Below are 17,758 nucleotides of genomic sequence, written 5' to 3'. Positions count from 1 at the left end.
TTCTTGTGAAGAGAACTTTTAAGATCCACTCTCTTAGCAACTTTCCAATATACAATACAGTATTATTAACTACAATCACCAAGCTGTGCTCTACCTCCCTGTATCCCCACGACTTCTTTATTATATAGTTGGAGGTTTGTAACTTTTGGCGCTCTTCACAATTTTCACCCACCCCCACCCCTGCCACCTCTGGCAACCTCCAATCTGTAATCTGTATCTATGAGCTCAGTGTTTTTTGGTTCTTGTGTTTTTTTGAGATTCCACATATAAGTGAGAGCATATGGTATTTGTATTTCTCTCTCTGATTTATTTCACTTAGCATAAGACCCTCAAGGTCCATCCATGTTGTTGAAAATGGCAAGAGTTCATTCTTTTTCGTGGCTGAATAATAGTCCATTGTGTGTGTGTGTGTGTGTGTATGTGTATCACATTTTCTTTATCCATTCATCCTTCAATGGACACTTAGGTTGTTTCCATTTCTTAGCTATTGTAAATAATACTGTAATGAACACAGAGTGCAGATGCCTTTTGAGTTAGTGTTTTCATTTTCTTCAGAGAAACTCCTAGAAGTGGGATTGCTGGATCATATGGTAGTTACAAAAAAAATTTGTAATGTTTTGAGGAACCTCCATAGTGCCATTTTCTCCATCTCCTCACCAACAATTCTTATTTCTTGTCTTTTTGATAATAGCCATTCTAACGCGTGTGAGGTGATGTCTTATCATGGTTTTTATTTGCATTTCCCTGATGATGAGTGATGTTAAGCACCTTTTCATGGACCTGTCATGCATCTGTGTGTCTTCATATGTCTTATTTCATTCCCTTTTCACTGTAACTCTTTGAGATAGGTACTATTATCATCTCCATTTTCCAGGTGAGCTAACTAGGCACAGAGAGGTACTCAAGATCACACAGCTGATGGGCAGTAGGGCTAGGATTTGAGCCCAGACTCCATGCTTTTAGCTGTTATGCTGCATTGACTCCTGAAAATTATTCTCACCTGTTGGTCTTTCTCTGTCATGTTTGTCCATATGGACCTTTTTGTTGAGGTATAAAGAAGGCATGGACAACCTACTGTAACACACATTTTCAAAGTATTGAAGTGGCCCACTGCTGGCCATGTTAAAAAGCTCCCGAATATTCTGGTTTGCTTAACCCCTGTTTTTGGGTGATATTTTAAGTGATTTCTTTCTTTTTTTTCCTGTCCATAATGGACCTACTATGAAAAGTCTTTGGTCAGATGACTTTTTTTCAAATTTTGTGACTTGTGTTCAGAACTTGCAGTCAATAGGTGGAGTGAATGAGTGGTTTGGTAACTCCTACAACATGACAGCACTTTACCAGAGGGGGTCCTGGAGAGAAAACAAACTACAGTGATGCAGCTGGTTCCTTATATTCCCACCAACTCTACACTATATGTTTTAAGTTTAATTTTTCCAACTTAACAAATGTTCATAAAGTACCTTAAATGTGGCTATTTTTGGTTTTTTAAAATTCCAGCAAGATGATGAACGTTTCCACTTATTTGTGGCCTGGATTTCCTCTTGTGTCAAATATCTATTAACCCATTTGACCCTTTGAAGAGGTTGTTGTCTATTGAGGGCAGCTCCTCAGATCTGTGGATGGATCACTGCTGTCAGGACTGGTGGGGCTGAAACATCCTGAGCCTATGTGGCCGCTGTGTTGGAAACTGCTGAGAGCTTTGCAGATCTACTCCACTTTAATCTCCACAAACTCCTCTGCAAGCTGAGAGACAGTATTCCCCCTGCTATCTTGAGACTCCTCATCAGCTAAGGTGCCAGGCAGTGTCCAGAGCATTTTACCTGAATTACCGCATTCAAATGCTTCCAAGAATGTTGGAGTGTGGCTGCTATTATGAGCTCCATTTTGCAGATGGGGACAGGGAGGCTCAGAGAAGTTAAGTCTCTGTCTTGAGGCCACACTCTAGTTGCTGGTGGTGAACAGAAGCCCAGATCTCTCTGGGCTTATCTCATGCTCTTACCTCATGCTCCTTCTCACTCTGCTCTCCTGCCTCCAGATGGGGAACCTGAGGCCCAAGGGGTGAATTACAGAGGTTGGCTCCTCTGGAACATGCTGCCTCAGCCCCATTTGCACAAGCCTCTTCCTAACAAGGAACACAGCTCCTTTTAAGGAGAAACCACTTTTTATTGAAACAGAATATAAGCTATTTCCCTTGATAATTTCTAAAAAACATCTGCTTTCTTGAGACATAATTCACATACCATGTGATTCACACACTCCTAGTACACAATTCAGTGGTTTTAGGTGTATTCACAGCGTTGTGCCACTGTCCTTTTGATGATTTTTAAAATGTATTCATTCCAGTCTCTTTGTGGACTGACGACATCTGTCTCCCCTCTAGTCACGCCTGCTCTCTTTTCTGCCTTCTGTCTTCCTTTCCTTGTTCTTCTCCACGTATTAAGGCCTCAGGATGTGTCGGGCTCCTGGCTGACACTATCTTTTGTTTTGTTTTGCTCAGAAGATTAGCCCAGAGCTAACTTCTATGCTAATCTTCCTGCACTTTTTATGTGGGTCGCCGACACAGCATGGCTGATGAGGGGTGTAGGTCCACGCCCCAGAGCCGAACCCACCGACCTGGGCCACTGAAATGGAGCATGCCAAAAGCAGCCACTATGCCACAGGGGTGCCCCCCAGGCTGACAGTTTCTTAAACAATCTCTTTTCAGTAGACTTTATTTTTTTGGAGCAGTTGTAGGTTCACAGAGAAATTGAACTGAAGATGCAGAGAGCTCCATACACCTCCTGCCCTCGCCCCTCACACATGCACAGTCTCTTGTGTTATCAAGGGTGCACTTTTTACAATTGAGGAACCCACACTGATGCATAACTCTCACCCAGAGTCCACAGTTGACATTCGGCTTTAGGCTGAGGCCTCCCATGTGTGATATTCTTCAGTCCTCAGAGTGGCCCTGGGTGGTCATTACTAATAGGCCCTTTTTATAAATGAGGAAATGGAGGTCCAGGAGGGTTATGTGCCTCACACAAGGTCACACAGCCAATGCCAAGCAGAGCCACTTTGGTGACAATTACCCTCTGCTCATGGTTCCTTTTGGAGCTTCTCTCCCTGGAGGCAGGAGCTCGCTGGTCCCCACCAGGTGAGGGAATCCCCTCAGAGGACGAGCTTGGGCAGGTGTCCCCAGTGCAACTCGTCCCAGAGCTGCTGAGCCATCGGGGAGAACCGCTGTGCATCTTGTTTCCCCACCTCTCTCTAGATTTCCTAGGAGAAAGGTGGGCGCTCTCCCCTCATGGAGACGTGGAGTTCAGCAAAGCAGCTCGCAGTGCCCGTGGAGGCACCAAGGCCCCTGTCAACTGTAGCTCCTGCCCGGGGCTCCCATCAGTGTTTCCTCAGAGGCCAGTGCTCCATTTCCTGCAGCTCGTCTTAAGAATGAATGTGTTTAACACACAGACTTTACCCATGAGTCCCTTGGGAGCCCAGGCCACACCTTCACTCTCCTTGGGGCCAGGGGGCAATTTCCCAGGGGAGCCCTGGCCTCCCCAGGGCCTTGGATGCCTCCAGGAGCCTCCACTCTACCTCCAGCCTCTCCTGGGGCTCCTGGGCCACCTCCTGTTACTCCAGAGCCCTCGTCCTCAGCTTCTGAGGCTCACACCACATCCAGACAGTCTTCTCTGCTGCTTGCCATCCAGACCAAAGCTCCAGCCTTTTCCATGATGGGGCCCAGTGCCTCACAGACCCCCATCACCCTCCTGAGGCCTCTCAAACTCTCTCCAATCACCTCTAGATTCTCTGCAGCCCTTGCAGACTCCACAAACCCCAGCCCCCAGCAGCCCACAATGAGGACTTCTAGATAGGAGGAGTCCACTGGGTGAGCAGGCCTGCTCTTCAGGGTCATGCCCGAGAGACGGTGGACAGAGGACCTTCTGCCAGTGGTCCTGGGAGCTGGAGGGAGGCTCTGAGAGCCAGTGAGGCTGCTGATGCTGGAGGCTCACTCCTGCAGGGCTCCTGGGGGGGGGGGACGGAAACCCCCAGGGCCAAATCTAGCCTTATTCCCAAGAGCGATTTGGAATGTGCTGTGAGAATGCAGCAAATGCTTTCTCCAAGGGCAGCATCCTCCCTGGATGGCCTAGCTGGCTTGTCTCTGGGGAAACGTGGGGCTACTGAGCTCCTGCTCTGGAGGAGGAGAGCAGGGAGGCCCTTGGATTCCATCAGGATTGTGACACCAGCTGTCATGTGTCCTTCCCTGAGGTTTCCTGATTAAAGGCTGTCTCAGTGTCTCCAGGCTGCCTGCTCATTCATTCTCACCTTTGCAAAGGTGGGAGAACTTCACTCTGAGCTCACAGGTGGTAAACTGGCGTCCCACTTCAACCTTCCATCTTGGGTGCAAAGCCTGCATGAACAGGCTGGGTTGGGAGGGGTCTTGTGGAAGCAACTGGTGGCCTTTGACGCTGGGAGACTCCAAGAGAGAAAGGAAAAGGCTGATTTGGTCGGCTGTGCAGGTTGGGTTCTGGGGAACGAACCTCCGAGCTGGAACAGCAGGCAGGCAGCATCTAGGGATGCGCTCAGCATTAGTGCCTGAGGACGAGAGAGAGGGAAGGAAGCAGGAGGAGACGTCAGGCTGCCCTGCAGTCCCAGGGCCTCAGGAATCCCCATGGGAGCTCTGAGGCTGGGATGGCCTTTTGGCGTCTTCCTGAGTTGGCCAAGGGGATGGGGCTTTGTGCCTCCATGTTGACCAGTCATTGTCTCTGGGCTGCCCCAGGAAAGGGATGTGTGACCTTGGGCAAAGCAGCTCCCTTCAGCCAAGGCAATTCCTTCTGAGAGCTAATGGCCAAGAGTTGTCAGTCAACAATCTTGCCAGATGCTGGGAGAATAAATTCATCAGTCCTGAAGCAGGTGTCTGAGTGTGCAGCCCAGTTTGCATGACAGATGGAAAGAGGTCGGTGCTGTCATTAATGGGGGGAAGTGAGATGGGGATGGAAGATAGAGCTTTGCTGTCACCAGGTCACCAACTTGCTGCCACTGAAACCCAGTTCATTCTGCAGTCCCCACTGCACAGACTCACTCACATTTGACTAGGCCATGCTCTTCTTGGCTCTTCTCTGAACTGCTGCTCACCCCATATCCCAGGGTGAAGTGTCTGCAGTGGTTCCTGGCTGCAAAGGCAATCTGGGGTACCCAGCCAAGATTAGTGTAGTAATTGGATAGTAATCCAAGAATGCTGGCAAGGAATAATGATTGTGGAGTGTGGAGCATGGAAGCCAAAGGCCTCAGAGACGCAACGGACTTCGAGACCATTTTGTCCAGTAAGTCACAAAGGGAGGCGGTGCAGTGTGAGGTCTGGGGTGCCGTGAAATGCAGGTTTGAGCCCTACTCAGCTGTGATGAGCCATGCGACCTTCAGTTTCAGCTCCCTTATCAGTATAATGGGATCATAACAGTCCTACCTCACGGAGTTGTACGATGGCATGTGGTCATGCCTCCATCCGTCTCAGTGGTTTGTGCCTGTGACCCTGTGCTGCCCACCCAGCTTCACGATCCACCTGGGATCTAGTTTCAGGATGAAAGTGCAGAACATTGGCTGCCTCCACATTGCAACTTCTCAACAAGCCAGCTGTCAACACATTAGGGCCTGAAAGTCAGTGCCAATTTTCTCATCGCTGTCCCTCTATGTCGTAAAGGATGTGATTTGAGTTTTAATACTAGTCTCCTCCTCTGCACAGAACTGAGTAAATGGCATTCACTGTGAACATTAAAAGAAGCCGGGTGGGGATGATGTGAGGACAGCTGTAAATACTTTCAAGGAGTTTGTTCAAGGATAAAAATAGGCTTATCTTGGAGACATTCCCCCATTTACACCTGAGTCCACAGAGGCCTAGAGAGGTTAGGAGAGTGTCTTCAGGCTGCACAGACTCTGAGGGCTGAGCTGGGAGGTGAGCCCCGTTTTCTGACTCCCACTCTGGCCTTTTTCCTTCACATCCCACCTGGCTGGGTTCTTCTTGTTGGAGTTTCAGAGAGACAGTTGACAACCACAGTTGATGGTGGGCGCTGTGACCACTTTATCTTCGTTTGGGCTCCCCCAAGAGGAGACCCGGAGATCAATACCTAGGGTGGGAGTCACTGGCCTGGGAGGTGGTCCCTGGGAGCTTGAGGGAGGGGGAAGTGAGACAGAGAAGTGAAGAAAACCAATGGAGCTGCTTTTTGGAACGGGTCACTGCTGGGGGAAATTGGCACCCAGTCAATCTGTGGACCCTCTGGGAGACCACATAGCACACGCCTCAGGATTGTCCCCCTGAGGGCCTGAGGACGTCACTCTTGCTCCTTTCTTGCTCCTGGGCTGGGGGTTTTCCAGGATTAAGGTTCCAACCTGCGTCCTGTCTGCTCGCTCCCTGGCACAGGAGGCCTGGGGAAGAGGGGCAGGAGCTGTCTACAGAGGACCTCCTGCTGGACCAGGGCTCCCACTGCCTAACACTGTGGCCAACACAGTCGCTTCTCAGGTCCCCTGGGGGCTGGGAGCTGTCCTCCTTCCCGCTGTGTGCATACTGTGTTGTTGTGACACGTTGGGAGGCCCCGGTGGGATCTGACTTGGTAGGAACATGTTCTCCTCACAATAAGGCACATTGTGCACAGCCCCTGCCCAGGGCCGCCTCCAGGAGGCTGGAGGACCACCTTCGAGACCCCAGATGGGCACATAGTGCTGTTAACAAACAAGATGAGCTGGTCTGAGTCTAGGCAACCTGGGCTCCAACAATTGGTAGGGTGTTTGTTCTTGAGTGAATACACCCTGCATTTTCCCTACTTAGGACTCCACATTTAGGGTCTAAGAAGCAGTGGAGGATGGGGAGTGTGTGGGGAAGCCTCCTCCACCGTGTCAGTTTCTCTGGACCTCTGATAAATTGGGGGATGCCATCACAGGGTTTCCAAAGCCATCTTGTTCTGCAGACCCCAAATTCACTCCCTCTCAGCTGGGGGACCCAGCTGCAGCCCTCAGGCCAGTGTCTCCAGAGGGCAGGCTGGGGTCCAGCTGTCGGCAGAGGCAGGAGCTATGGGAATTCTCTCACTGTGGGTGTCGAGGAGCACAGGACTGTGATGGGTTTACTAGCAAGTGAGGAACTGGGATCCAGCTAAGCTGAGTTACAGTGAACCAGAGCACTTTGCGGCAGGACTTCTCAGAGCTTTGCTTGGAAAGGAGCCTTGTGAACCTTGATGAAGGGCCTAGAATGCAGCGTGCTCCATGCTTATTTTGAAACTCTACTTTCCATTGACCATTTTGCTACCAAATTCACTCTGAGGAACGCTGCTCTAAATAGTTCCTGTTTGCTAATGGGCACACTCAGCTCGTTCCTCACATCTCACAATGCTCAGGAAGTGGAGAACCATCCTCTCTAATTACTGATGGGGAAACGGGTCAGTTCAGTGTCTTGCACCAGAGCACTGAGGGGTCTCAGGTGTTACTCTGGATCAGCCAGGTAATGACAGAGAGCAGCCAGGTAGATTTTGGGGTGTCAGATTCTGTCACCTCCCTGGCCCACATCTTCCAGAAAATTCTGCCTGCCTGGCCTGCTTAAGAATGTCACCATCAGTGGCCACGTCCCCTGAATCTCTTTTGTTTTCTCATTTTCTCTTGTTGGCTTTGGGAGAAATGTGAAATGGACTCCCTGAACCAAGACCTTAGGGGCCGTATTCTATCAGGAGGCAACGTGCCTGGCATTTCTGGTCCACAGGTCTTCACATGATGCTCACAGTCAGACCTGCTGAGGAACATTTGTCTTGCTGGCTCTACTATGAAGTGTGTGCTGCAACTGTCTCTGTGTTTGGTGCTGTCCAAGTGGTCATTTTGCTCCCCCCACCCCCTGCTCTTGTGTTCTGACCCTGGTATGGGAAGAAGTAGCAACAAAGTGAAGCAACTCCACAAACGTGTTTCAGAAGATTATGCTTTTAGTCTACGTTATTGGTATGAGAGGGAACAGGGTCAGGATCCTACCTCCACATTCCCACAGGAAGAACCATCAGGAGAATTACACACATCTACAACGGGGAGAACTGAGGCCAGATCTTCCTGCAAAGTGGCCGGATAGACTCAGGCTTAGGCCACGGGAGCCAGGCCGACCTGGTTGTTGGCTCTGTCGAAGACGGTAAAGTACTGGCGGATGAAGACGTCACCCAGGATCCAGAGCTCTCCGCTGCTGGTGTCCAGGTCCATGCCCTCAAATCCACTGATGCAGCTGTCATCCTCCTGGAGAAAAGGAGGATAAAACCGGAGATGTGACATAGACTCAGAGGTGACAGGCGCTGGGGATCAGGGTCAAGAATCATAGTCTGCTACAAGGTACGTGCAAGGAGGAGCTTCCTGGCTTGTGTGTGGGGCCTCAGCTCTTCTTAGCCTGGGGTCTGCCTGTGTGAGCTGATCACTGCACTTGGTTCCAGGGACCACTGGACATTGTCCTCTGTTTCTGGTGGATGCTTAAACCCTGGCGACAGCATCAGAGCTAAGAGGTTTAGGGGAACTCAGCCTCTGGGAGGACTTTGGAAGCCCCAGTGACACAGCCTTTTCTCATTATTCTGATCCCTTCCGGTGGCGAGCTGTCAGTTCTTTTCATTCACTAGGTCACTGGCCCACAACATTGGCTGCATGTTAGAATCTCCTGGGGAGCTTTGCACCCACCCACACTGGTTGGGCCTGACCCCCTACTAATTAATCTGCATCATTGGGGGAGCGGCTGGGTGTCAGTACCACTTGCTGAATAGCACTGGGCAAAACGAGTTTTCCACCTGAAGTTATCATAGAAGGAAGGAGCTAGCCTGTAGCTCGTTTAACTTGTTTGTAAAGATTCGTCCCTTGGTAGAGACGGTGGGGGTGTCATAAGCCTTGACCCTGTGGAAATTAGGGTCACCATTTACCCAAATCTTTGTAGCATTGATGTGGTCAATATCACATGACTACCCTAACCACATGCTGAGCTTGGGGAAAGCCGTAGATCACATGAGGAAACTGAGGCTGAGAGGTTGCAATTGGCACAGAATCAATGAGCTGGTAATTGAGACCCAGAGTGTGGACTCAGGGGTCCAACTGGAAATCCTCTTCCCATGCCATCAGTGTTTGCCTCCCTTCTCCCCTTTGTATGCTGTTTCCAAATTCTCATTCACACGTTTATTTTGAATGCTTTGTTTTCCCTGGCAGCTGTCCAGAGCAGATGTCAGCTTCAGCTTTTGGAAGTGCTCTTTTCTTAGTGAAAGAAGGAGGGTTGGCCACATTCTATGGGACACATGTAGGTGGGAGGCCCAGAGACCCCTTACCTTTAGGATGTAGGCACTAGGAGGCAGAGGGAACTCGACGCCATTCATGGTGAAGACGATGTCGGGCAGGCTGTCGATGGCTGAGCAGCTGATCACCTCCTAGAAAGAGTGAGGGTTGGAAGGGGTTGCCTTCCTTCTGCATGGCGGACCCACCACCTCGGTCTAGGACGGGGCAATCAAGGCTGGACTTACCTCACCGAGCAAGTCCTTTCTGGCTCCAATGTAGCTCTGGATATTGTCGATGCCAGAGGTTGGGCCAGCCAGCAGAGAGGTGCCAGTGTCAACAATGGCCTGGCAGCCCCCGCTGCAAGCGATGGACTCTCCGTTTATTGTGATGCTGGAAGTGAGATGCGTGTAAGGGTCCCAGGAGCCTCCAGGGGGTACATCTCCCCAAGAAGGAACCAAGTGACCTCAGAGGGTCCCTCCTCCCCATCCATTGGCCAATCCATAAAATTTCAGCTTCTCTCCTTCATGCTCTCATTCATTCATGCATTCATTTACTCAACAAATCTTTACTGAGTGACTACTCTGTGCTAGGCCTGAGATGAAATGCCAAACGAGGCAGCCTCACAGTTTCTGAGTGCAGGCAGCTCACACTCTAGCTGGAAAGATAAGTTATGACCAAGGAAGAGCCGCATAAATAGGGCACAGGACAGGGGAACAGAAAGAATCCAGGGTGAGGGTGGTGGTGGTGAGGAGCAACCAGGGTGGGCTTCCCGGGGAAGCAGACAGCCCAAGGTGGCCAAGGAGGTGAAGAGCTGGAAGGGGACGTCCAAGGCAGAGGGGAAGGCATGCAAGGAAGGATGGACATGGGAGGAGCAGGGGCGAGAGTGGGAGGAACTGATGAAGTTTTAGCATGGCTGGGGCAGACTTGAGCGGACTGAGTGTCCTGCTTTGCCCAGGACTGTCCCGGTTTTAGAACTGAAAGTCTTGAATGCCAGGAAATTGCTCACTCTTGGGCAAACCTGGAGTCACCCTAGCAGGTCGGCCGGGGGAGGAACAGCGAGGGAATGAGGCTGCATGGAGGAGGGGTAGCCCAGAAGGCGAAGTGGGGAATGAAGGTGCTGTAACAACTTCTCAGGCATTTTGCCATTTCTCTAGACTGAAAGTGACTTTTTTCCTGGAGTGGGAGGAGCGTGTGCCCGTTCTTAGTTCCCCTAAATGCCAAGATGTGTGGATTGGTGGGTCCCCAGCTCTCCCCAGGGATGCTGGTGTCCCGTCTCCGTGAGCAGAAGGAAAGTGGCTGTCTCATCCTTGCAGAGCATCTGGGGTCCCAGGAAGCTCTCCTCCTCCAGGGAGGGGCCTTTCTTGGGGTCTCTCTGGGTTGGCCAACTCCCATCTTCTCCTCCTGGGGTGCATTTCCCTGTCTGGTTGTTCTAGGGGGATTCTGGGAAGCTTATTTAAATAGGAGTTTATAAAGAAATGAGATCTGGGGCCCATGCCAGGACAGTGCCCATCCATGGAGATCCCACCTGTCCACGGCGATCTGCCAGTAACCCTCGGTGGTAACAGGGACCCAGTGCAGGCTTCCAGTGTAGTAGGAAGAATCGATGCCACCGAACATCACCACACTGCCACTCTCGTCATCGCTGTTGAAAGTGAGGGGAAAAGACAGGAATTCATTCATTCAGCTGAACATCTGCTGTGTGCATCCTAAGAGCTCCCCTTGACTGGGCTCTTGCCAGTGCCAGGAGCCGTGCTGAGTGTGGTGGACAGGGTATCTTTTAATCCTCACATCAACACCCAAACAGTGGACGCTATTATTCTTATTTCCACTAGGCAGTGAGGAATCTCAGGCTCATAGAAGTGAGGCGACATGCCCAAGGTCACACAGACTCGGGGTGCCAGAACCAAGATTAGAACCCAGGTCTTTCTGGTTCCAGAGTTGTGGTTCCACCACATCCTCACTCTTATTGATGTGGGGACCTCAAGAGAAGTGAATGTGGGACAGTGTTTGCTCTTAAGGACATGATAATATAGATGCCTGGTTCTCAGCCAGGGGCAGTTTTACCCCCAGGGGACATTTGCCAAGGTCTGGGGACATTTTTCGTTGTCATGATTGGGTTGGGGTAGGAAGTGCCACTGGTGTCTAGTACGTAGAGGCCATGCAGTCTGCTCAACATCCTACAATGCACAGGACAGCCTCCCACAGCAAGGCATTGTGTGTCCAAAATGTCCATAGTGCTGAGATTGAGAAACCATGATCTAATTGGGGAGAGAAGATGGCCCCAAGAAGTCTCTAAGTCCTATAAAGACAGAGGATGTTTAGGAGCCAACTTGAATATTAAGTGGCCAGGAAGAGAAATAGGCCCTCTTTTCGTAAATTACTTCTGTTGGAAGTTTCCTCCTCATTACCAAAATATTCATTTTCTGAATCTCTGAAGTTTCAGGTTTGATAGGGAAGCAAATGTTTGTGACGATAAGAAATTAATCACCAAAGAACAGGCCAGAGAATGATAGTCCCCACTCACCTCCCCTCACATCAACTTTCCTGTAAACATCTGATGGTAAGTACAACGTGACACAACGAGTTTACAGTAGAAGACTGAACAGCTAAAGAAACATATCAACAGTGACAATGGCTTCAAAAGAGAAGGACGAGGTGGCTGGCCCCGTGGCCGAGTGGTTAAGTTCACATGCTCCGCTGCAGGCGGCCCAGTGTTTCGTTGGTTCGAGTCCTGGGCACTGACATGGCACTGCTCATCAAACCACACTGAGGCAGCGTCCCACATGCCACCACTAGAAGGACCCACAACGAAGAATATACAACTGTGTACTGGGGGGCTTTGGGGAGAAAAAAGGAAAAAAGTAAAATCTTTAAAAAAAAAAAGAGAAGGATGAGAGCCTCAGAGAAAAGCTGAGAGTCTCGGGAAACTGACGACACCCTCAGATATTCCTGTATAACCTTGACTCAACCAATACCAAACTGGTATATTCTTTACCCATTCTTAGGATTAACTCATAGTCACAACTGGAACCTAGATTTTTTTACCGAATGACATAAACTTGCTTTCTTTGTTTGGATGTTTCATTGTTTAAGATATAAGTCCCCGTCAAATATTCTATTCATTGCTATGGAAGTTTGGGCTCTGTCTATATTGTACTCATTTTAAATGGTGGTCTTTTGGGGCCAACGATAAGGGGACTAGGGTTCAAAAGCAAACGGCTAATGACATCTGAGTTGTATAAGTCAAGGTGACAAAGACTCACTCTGGTAAAACAAGGTGAATGAACACAGTTCATCAGAGAGAGATTTGGCCCAATTCTCTCCCAAACTACACCTCTCAAGCCTTATACACTGACCTTTCAAATCCCTTGCTGGCTGAGACCCTCTTTCCCCACCCAGCACTGTATAGCCCTCCTCTGGGCCAGGCGACTGTGACCTCCCTGCCCGACTTACGAGCTCAGGTAGACAGAGAAGAGGTCTTGGGAAACCAGACCCTGGTCCCATATGTTGTCAAAGACGGGTGTGGCCCCAGAGGCGGAGATGCTGGGGTAGCCGAGACCCAGGATGCCATCAAAGGGAGCCAAGAAAAGGAAGAAGCCAGGTTCCTTCTCGCTCAGGCCGAAGATCTGGTTGGTGTCCTCAATGCCTCCGACCTGAGTAGGGGGAACCAAGATGTTCACAACCAGCTTGTGTTGAGTGAGCACTGCGGGACAACAGCCCTGGGCACAGAGTATCCCTGGTTCATCTCATGTAGGATTTGGCTTCTGGGGTATCAGGCTGGAAGAAGGGGAGAGGGATGGTCTCTGGGAATGTTTGTTATTCTGCTGGATTAACCATTGCAGCTGATCTCCAGATGGCCACAGTCTGCAAGTTGGTGTGACAATTTGCTGCAGAACCCTGGTGTTCCTGTTTCTGATGATTGGATGCAAATCAGACCCCAGGCAAATCAGAGCCCTTGACCCCTGCCACACCCTGGAACTGGGGGACGAAAGTGGAGATTCTGTGACTTGATGGGGGCTGCAGGTGAAGGGAAGAGAAAGAGGAGGAGGCGCTAAAAGAGAAATAGGCCTTTCCCGACCTTCTCCCCCCAGCTCCATAGCACTCAGCTTGGGTGGGGCTGAGGTTGGCTGATGGCACCAAGGCATCCCACACTTTACCCACTACTGCCCCACTTAGAAATGTCTGTGACATCTCTGCCACTTCTGCATCCCTCTCCCCCAAATCAGGTTACTTTGGTGATCACTGAGACCTGTATTGCCTGAATGAGCTCATTATGGGGGGTACACTTTGACTCCCACAGTCCCCAGAAGCTGGCCCTAGGAATGGGCAGAAGGAGGTGGTGAGTCAGCAGGTGCTCACCCTGACAGTGTCATATCCGAGGATCCCTGTCATGCTGCCGGTGCCGTAGGTGATGGAGATTGACTCGCTGGTGGCCTGGTAGGTGGAGGACTTCTCAGGGTTGAAGCGCTTGTGGTCATCTGTGATGGTAAGAAGTGACATCGTCAACCTCCGAAACTCAAGCAAGAATCATGGCTGGAGATGTCTTTCTAGGGTGGGCTGCCTTGGTTCTGGGTGGGGCTTTGGAGGAGAATGGTGCCCTTTTCCCTAGATGTTGGAGCCCAAGCATCTGCATGTTCCATTCCTGCCTGGTTGGACCAAGAGGGACCATCTGCCTGAAGGAAGGTCCCCAGCCAATCCCACTGTCCTCCCAAGTTCCCCAGGCAAACACTGAGCAGAGCAGGCCCATGGCTGCCCATGGCGATGAGACCCTGCACAGAGCACTGTAAACAGCCCACAACACAGCTACACTGTCACGGTCACAGCCTTACAATGTTACAGTTCAGGTTATGAAGGGGAGCATTCCAGGGGCTCCTCCTCTGAATCAAAAGTCAGGTGAAAATGCTGGAAGAGGAGGGAGCTGGAAACGCTGTCCATGACTCCCAATGACAAACTCTTCCTTAGCAAACCAATGATTTTTTGAATAAGCGAGATCATAGCTAAGCTCAGTCATTCTTTTGAGTCACTTTCTCATGTCAAGCTCTTGTCCCAGATGGCTATCTCTTAGCCCTTTAACTCCATCTCCCTTTGGTCCCCCCTTGCTCCCCTTGGCTGTGGTTGTTCAGGAGACCTGCTCTCTGCCATTGGACTGAACGCCTTGGGGGCAGGGACCATGTGTGATTCACCCTCTGTCCCCAGGGCTCCTAAGCCCTTGCTGGGCACACGGGTGCTTGGGAAATGCCTGTTGAGAGAATCCCAGAGGGACTCCAGCAGGCTTGAAATTGGACCTATTTGAAGCCCCTGAGTGTTCAGGGCTCCCAGGTCAGTGGGCACTGGGGTCCCGGGCAGGACCAGGCACTCACAGCAGGCAAGACTGGAGCAGTAGGTCGAGGGTACCCACAGGTTGGAGGAGCCGGTGTCAAAGATGACAGTGAACTCCTGAGGGGGAGTTCCGATGCTGATGGTGCCGAAGTACTCCTCCTGTGGGGCAGGGACAGCACAGGTCACTCCTCATCCTGGGACTCCCCCAGGGAGCAGGGCCTCGTGGGGCTTCCCCTCAGCTCCCCACCCTCACTGCTCTCCCTGCCTTCCTCTCCCTGTCCAATGCATCCATCCTTCGAGGACCAGCCTGGCCTCCCCTCCTCCATGATGTCTTGCCTGATTGCATCCTTGTTTCCCTCTGACTGTCTCTTCTAAGCACCATCAACAGCTAATAAGAATCTGCTGTCCCCTCTTCAGCTCTCCTCCTGAGTGTCTTAGTCATCCCATCCTAGAGGACACACCATCTCAGAGGACAGTAGGTAACCTTATAGCAGCCAGCAGAGTAAATGCTCAAAGGCTCATTCAGTAAATTGCTGATTGGGAGATGAAGTCACCTAAAGATGGAAACCCCTGGATGTATCCTGTGCCTAAATCGAGGTGTGTACAGCGGGTTTTGGGAAAGGGCGTTGTCAGGATTTTTATTCTTAGTGGCAGCACTGTCTCCCTTGCCAGAAGTTCTAGCCATACTGGTCTGGCTCTTCTTTGATGATGACAAGCTTGTTCCCATCTCAGGGCCTTTGCACTTGCTATTCCTGTGCTAGGAAAATGTTTCTTCTGCATCTTTTCTTGATCTGCTCCTTCTCAAACATTCAGAACTCTAGTCAAAGATCACCTCTACCAAGAGGCCCTCCCTGACCACTTCATCAAATTTCCTCCATTCTTCTTCTTCCTGTTACCCTATTTAATTAAGTTTCCTTTTCATCACTTTTCATTACATGGCGTTATCTTGCATACTTATTTATTTGTGTATTATTTGCCTTCTCCTCTAGAATAAAAGCTCCAGAAACTTTGTTTCTTCATCACTGTTTCCTCAGCTCCGTGCACAGAGCCTCTGGCATGTAGGAGATGCTTCATAGATATTTGTTAAGTGAATAAATGGACTGACTTTACCAAGCTCTTACCAAGAGCCAGGCCCTGTCCTAAGCCTCAAAAAAAACGTTATTGCACTAATTACTCGCAACAACCCTCTGATGGTAGATATTCGTGGTCCTGCTTGACAGACAAGGAAACTGAGGCTCGCTCTGAGAGTTGAAATGACTTGCCGAAGGTCACGTGGCTTGGAACCATTAAAGAACAGATTTGCACCAGGTCAGGCAGATTTCACAGGCTAAGCTCTTAACAACAGGCGACGTTGCTTCCTATCATTGGCTCTGTGCCCTCACACAGGGGACACACAATATCTACCGAAGGGCAGGGCATTGCCATTGGTCCCAAGTGTAACAGTGAGTCATCTTCCTGAAACTCCATACTGATCCTGTCAACCCCCCTGGTTAAGATGATTCAGTGACAATGAGGACAAAGACCCTCATCAGAGACTCTAATCTGGCTCCACCCACCAACCCCACAGTCCTCACTCTGCACCTCCTTTCCTCCCTCTCTGCTCTCCCTGAACGCTGGCCTCCTTTCCTCAAATGCACTCTGCTCCCTGCTGTCCCAGGGTCTGGCACAAGCCGTTCTGCTCTCTGAGACTCATTCCTGTCCTCTCCAACCCCCACTTCTCCTCCTTTGACCCTGCGGGTTGTCCCTGTCTGCCATCTACGTCCCTCTCACATTGTTATCTATACTGCATAGCCCTCGGTCTGTCTGTACTTTTCATTGTTGGTGAGGCTCAATGATGATTGTCTCTGTCTACTAGACTGTGAGCCCCATGAGGGCAGGGGCTGTGCTTGGTTTTGTTCCCTGCTGCTTCCCCGGGTGAAGCACAGTGCCTGGCACATAAGGAGGTGCTCTGCATATATAAACCCTGAATGAATCAATGAATGAGAGCAGCATCTCTGACTGTGAGTCTTCCTGCCTTTCCTGTGCCTCTGAGATCCAGGGAGCAGACCCCTGGGTTACTTCCTGGGGGCTCAGAGCCCTGGTTCATCCTCCAAGAATCCTTGGGACCCCTCTCTCCTCTGGGCAAAGTCCTTAGTGCTGCCCCCACCACCCTGCCTGCCCATGCACTCACATCCAGGTAGTTCTCCAGGGGCTCTGAGTCCACCAAGGTGGCGGCCTCCTTGGGGAAGAACTTGCTGGCTGGGTTGGGGGTATGCTTCTTCAAGAAGTCCTCCAGCAGGCCATGCTCGATCAGGTTCTGCCTCAAGGACTTCTTTCTGACAAGCGGAACCCTGTGGCAGAGCATGTGCAAGCAGGATGGTTTGGAGGAGGAAGTGTAATTGGGGAAGAAGTCCCCTTATGGGGTGCTGTGGAAGGCCCCGAAGGTAAAGGAAGCTGGTCCAAGAGAGGAAGAAGGAAGGAAGTCATTAGGGAAGACTCTCCCATTTTTTCTACCCTATTGCAAAGAGTTTCAGTGGTTGCCTGAAGTTGCCTGGCCCAGTGGTGGAGCTGGGAACCAAAGCTGGACTGGACTTGAGGGCCAGGGCTGTTAACCACGTCTGCAGTGCAGCCTCCAAAAAAGGACAGCGAGAGACTGGAAAGGAGACTCAAGATGGTGGAAGAGAGTGAGGAGTTGTATGAAAGAAGAAGGTAAGAAGAAAAACTTAGGAAGGAAAGGAAGACAGCGTGACAGGCAGTGAAGGGAAGCAGCCCCTTGGAAGCTGTTCTTCGTGCCACGTGTCCCCCAGACTCACTTGTAGATAAGGCACTCAGAGAGCGCCACCAAGCTGAGCAGCAGCAGCCACTTCATGATTCTTCCTGCGTCCCAAGTCTCCAGAGAAGGGAAGACGGGTGGAAGGTGTGCAGCAGAGGCAGGAGCTGCTCCTTATATACAGCACAAGTCCTGGGGAACCTGCCTTATCAGCCTCCAAGTGTCACCCATTATCCTAACTCCAAACAGAAAGGTTACCGATAAGATTGTCTGCATTCCTGCGCCATGTTCTGAGAAGTTTCCAGTTGGGCAGCTTTCCATGGTAACCACATCTCACGATTAGGATGCACCTGCAGAGAATGAGTAATGGAGGGGTGGCTTATTTCTCATATGACAAACACGGCCTGGGTTAAGACTTGACAAGCAGAATAGTTGACAAAGTTGGTCTAACGT

The 17,758-nt window shown here is 50.6% G+C and overlaps 1 protein-coding gene across 1 annotated transcript; it reads right to left on the bottom strand.

The window, feature by feature from the left end:
• Window positions 1–7,915: 7,915 nt before the first annotated feature.
• LOC106847582 (pepsin II-4-like) lies at window positions 7,916–17,441 on the bottom strand. The gene is made up of 9 exons (XM_014866927.3): window positions 17,349–17,441; window positions 16,727–16,886; window positions 14,598–14,715; window positions 13,597–13,715; window positions 12,691–12,890; window positions 10,763–10,879; window positions 9,483–9,627; window positions 9,291–9,389; window positions 7,916–8,229 (listed from the first exon to the last, which is right to left on the bottom strand). Exons 1-9 carry the CDS (start codon window positions 17,402–17,404, stop codon window positions 8,080–8,082), a joined length of 1,164 nt encoding a protein of 387 aa, XP_014722413.3. The 5' UTR covers window positions 17,405–17,441; the 3' UTR covers window positions 7,916–8,079.
• Window positions 17,442–17,758: the final 317 nt, after the last annotated feature.

This window comes from Equus asinus, chromosome 17 (genome assembly GCF_041296235.1).
Source record: "Equus asinus isolate D_3611 breed Donkey chromosome 17, EquAss-T2T_v2, whole genome shotgun sequence".
NCBI lineage: Eukaryota > Metazoa > Chordata > Mammalia > Perissodactyla > Equidae > Equus > Equus asinus.
Note: the sequence above shows the minus strand (reverse complement) of the source record. Positions and strands in the feature narration are given on the sequence as shown.